Source organism: Marmota monax, unplaced genomic scaffold, assembly GCF_021218885.2.
Source record: "Marmota monax isolate L192 unplaced genomic scaffold, Marmota_monax_Labrador192_F-V1.1 WCK01_AAM20220418_F8-fsc01378, whole genome shotgun sequence".
Taxonomy (NCBI): Eukaryota; Metazoa; Chordata; class Mammalia; order Rodentia; family Sciuridae; genus Marmota; species Marmota monax.
Window position 1 is genome coordinate 41,421 of NW_026693177.1, and position 3,802 is coordinate 45,222.

The 3,802-nt window shown below is 50.2% G+C and overlaps 1 protein-coding gene across 1 annotated transcript; it reads right to left on the reverse strand.

Moving 5' to 3' along the window:
* Nucleotides 1-266: 266 nt before the first annotated feature.
* Nucleotides 267-3,529, reverse strand: LOC124100466 (N-alpha-acetyltransferase 40-like). Its single transcript, XM_046455995.2, has one exon. The coding sequence runs from the start codon at nucleotides 3,389-3,391 to the stop codon at nucleotides 2,678-2,680; it is 714 nt and encodes a 237-aa protein (XP_046311951.1). The 5' UTR covers nucleotides 3,392-3,529; the 3' UTR covers nucleotides 267-2,677.
* Nucleotides 3,530-3,802: the final 273 nt, after the last annotated feature.

Sequence of the window (3,802 nt, forward strand, 5' to 3'; positions counted from 1 at the left end):
AAGGTAGGTTCTTGCAATGTTGTTCTCTTGAGTGGTGGCTCTTAGGGTGATTATGCTGTGGTAATCCATCAAGGTGAATGTGTTTTCTCTACCTGCTTTTCTGTATTTGTTACACTTAAATAAATGATGTTAAAAAGAATAAATAATATTAAAGCAAAATCTTTCTGAAAGACATATGGGTAGGCAAAGAAAATAATCTAACAATATAAATTTTTTAAAAATTATGTGTAGCTTTACATTCTTTTTTTTTTTTTTTTTTTTGCAGCTGAACAAAGTGTCTTTTATTTGTGACATACAAATACAACCAATGCAAAAAAGAGATCACTTTTCCCTTTGATTCCAGTGATAACAAGTTGCTAAAGAAAAAAATATATATATCAAGAAGTTTATCTTCCAAGTTTTCTCTAAAAAAACACAAAGGGTTAAAAAGAACCATACATAGCTGACACCAACAAATAACCTGAAATAGAGCAGATACAACTTAAAAAAAAAAAAAACTTAAAAATATATCTTAACATGCCCCAAACAAAAAAACCAACAAAAAAGGCCTGCTGTTTCTCAAAACCAAGACCCAAGGGAGGTGGAAACTGCCATCTGAGACATGAGGGCCCAACACCCACACCTGCAGTCTCAGCCAGTGCCTAACCTCCCAGCCTAACCTCCTGATGCCGCCTCTGGGACATGGCCTGCAGAGGCTGGGGGAAGCAGGGCATGGCCCTGAGCATCCCATTACCAATGACTGGAAAGAGACAACATAAACTGAGCTCACCTCAAATGGGGTCTATACTGGGGGTTCCTTTTGGTCCCCTTGAGTGGGAGGTATCAGAAATTCATGATCTAAGACAATAAATATTTAGCACTCTGTACTTTGAGACAGGGATCAGACTCTTCCTAAACGTGCTCTTGTTGTTTTGTGATTCTTAGGAGTTTGCCAACCCCTACCCAAAAAGTTCAACTCTCACTGGGGTAAAACCCCAGGGAGCCAGCAGGCAAGGCGACCGTGGCCGTATCCAGTGTAAAGCTGCGAGGCCCTCTCCCAGGAGTGCCAGGCCCGCTGCTGGTGGGGTCGAGAGCAGCACCAGGCTCTCAGCAGAGGCCAGGCTGGGAAGCGAGGCCTCATGAGCACAGGCTGCTATGCAGGCAGGACTCTGGGTGAGAAGCAAGGACCACTCTAATGAGATCTGCCAGGACAGACCACCTGAGTAAGGGCAGAGGGTGGAGTGAGCAGACTCCAGCAGCAGAGGGGCTGACGGACCCCCTAGGAGACAACTGCACAAAGGCTAGAACCTTCACGACATTCCCTGAAGCAAAGCTTGGGACGTCAAAAGGGAGGTGTTAGGTGCTTTTTCCTGGATAAAGATTTGGTTTTTCTTCTGGAAGAGGAACAAGGCCTAGAGATCAGGATGAGTGTAAGTTCAGAGCCCACATCCTCTACACCTCTAAGAGGAAGGCCTTCTCCCACTGCTCCAACCTGCTGACACAGGATGACACCAGAGAGAAAAGCAGAGCAGCTGTTTGGGCCACTGAAGGGCATTCCTGCTGCAGCTGAGCTGTGGCCCGGCTTGGCCAGGACAGTGGCACCAGTGCCTCACTGAAACAGTGAGGGGTGAGGCTGGGGGTGCAGGCAGAGGGGCCTGCTGCTGGCTGGGGGCTCTCTGAAGAGGGAGGACAGCGGTGGGACATCCCACCTTCAGAGAGATATCAGCACCAACAGGTGAGAGGAAAGTATCAACTACACCAGGAACAAGGGATCCTTCTGGGGGAAGACAAGAGGCTCCCTGATGTTACTCCCCCCTTGAGACTAAGAACAGAGGTATCTGGGGTGGAGGCAAGAGGCAGGGGAGAAAGTGTCGAGAGGGCAATGGAGAGGAACAGGCAGGGCCTCTGGCTTTCTTCTTGAATTAAAAGCTCAAGTCACCGCCATGAGATCAAGAGGTCAAGCTTAGAATGCAGCAAAGTCTAAGAGCCCAGAGAAGCAGGCATCCCCATGTTAGCCCCCAGGACACCTGGCTGGTCCTGTCCGCCCTCCCTGACAGCAATGGAGAGAGGCAGCCTTCCGGTTGGCCGGTCCCTGGACAACTCCACTCTGTGGATCTACAAGCATGTGGCTAGAAAGAGCTTCCCTGTATCTTGGTGTAGAAGGCCTATGCAGTCTCCACACGAGCGCCATCCATGAGATCGAGAAGTAAGGGAGCCAGGGTCTCTCTGAACCAGGGTCTCTCTCTCTTGCTTTGCACTTGGATCATACAAAGTCCAGTCCTCTTTGGGGCCCAGCAGACCCCAGACCAGGACTCTTAAAACTTTCACAAGAGTGGATAAAACATTCCATTTGTCCAGGGAAGGGGAAGGTCCACCAGGAATCCAACTGTGGGGAAGTAGGGGAACCTTCTGAGTGGAGTAAGGAGGCAGCCACAAGAGAGGAGCTTCCCGCCGGCCCGCAGTGGTCTTCCTGTAGCACCCTCTCCCTCCATTCCCTCCTGGCACTGTGCTCTTCCAAGAGAGAGGAGACGGGGCAGCGTGGACCACTCCTCCCCAGGGTTCTGTGCTCTCAGGGTGCCATCTGGTACATACAGGGTTGAGGAGACCACAGCTCTTAGGGCACCTGGCAAGTGACGTGAGACCAGGGGAGAAGACAGGCCTTAGGAGAGCAGATTCTGACGTAAGTGGCTCTGGGAGTTCAGTGACAGCAGCCGCCACAGTGCCCACCTGCGTGGGAGTGCTGGCTGTCCCCAAACTTGGTTCTCCGGCTCAGGATCTCATAGGAGCAGTCTTCCCCACAGCAGCCAGACATGCTGGGAGAAGAGTCATCAATTTCAAATTGTAGTGCTTCTCGGAAGAACTGGTAGGCACCGTGATTGTGTTTAAATACTGTTAGCATCACCTTCTTCATCTGTGTACTGTTGGCCATAAGCTGCAGGATCTGTATGAGGAACTTCCCCAGGCCTTTCCGCGGCACTTTGCTCTCCAACTGCACTTCATAGCAGTACAGGACTTCATCCCCGCACTCCACGTCAAATCGGAAGTGAGAAAAGGCAACAGGCACAGAACTGTTCTCCCAAGCAATGAGATACCACGCTCGGTCGTCCGTCATTTCCTCCCGTTTCTCTCGGTCTTTCCAGCCCCACTCACTCTGCTCATACATGGTTTGCATATTCGTTTTGGTCAGGTCAAACGCCCAGTCCACGGTGGCTGGCTCCAGTCCAGACACCCGCTTACATTCAATGGAGACATTCAACCCGTTCCGGTCATATTTCTTGAACACTGGGAAAGCCTCCAGAGGGTCTCCAAGCCTGTTGGCTGCATCCACTTTGGCACAGACAGCATCCATGGCTGCACGTTCCTCCAGCCGCTTCTGCTTCTTCTCCTTTGCTTTGCTTGACTTTCTCCCCATGGCGGTGGCAGCGGCGGCGACCCTCGGCTCCTCCTTCACACACTTGCAGGCAGGGAGGCGGCAACGGCAGCTGCGGCAGCGGCGGCGGCGACACCAGAGCGGCAGGTCTTGCACTGCGCAGGCGCCCCGAGAGCTCCCCCGCGCGCCCTGGCGGGCACCGCGCCGGCGCCAGCTTTACATTCTTCATAATATTTATTTTATATATTTTGTTAAAACAATTTTACTTTAAATTATTACAATTAAAAACAAATACCTCAAGCTTATGGCAAACCACAAAATTACCTTCATAATTTTTTTAAACTTTTTTAACTTCATCCACTAGGTTTTTTTTTTCTGCAGAAGTATTAAATTTAATGTAGCATTCAAAAAGGTATTTCTGGGGGCTGGGGCAGTAGCTCAGTGGTAGAGTGC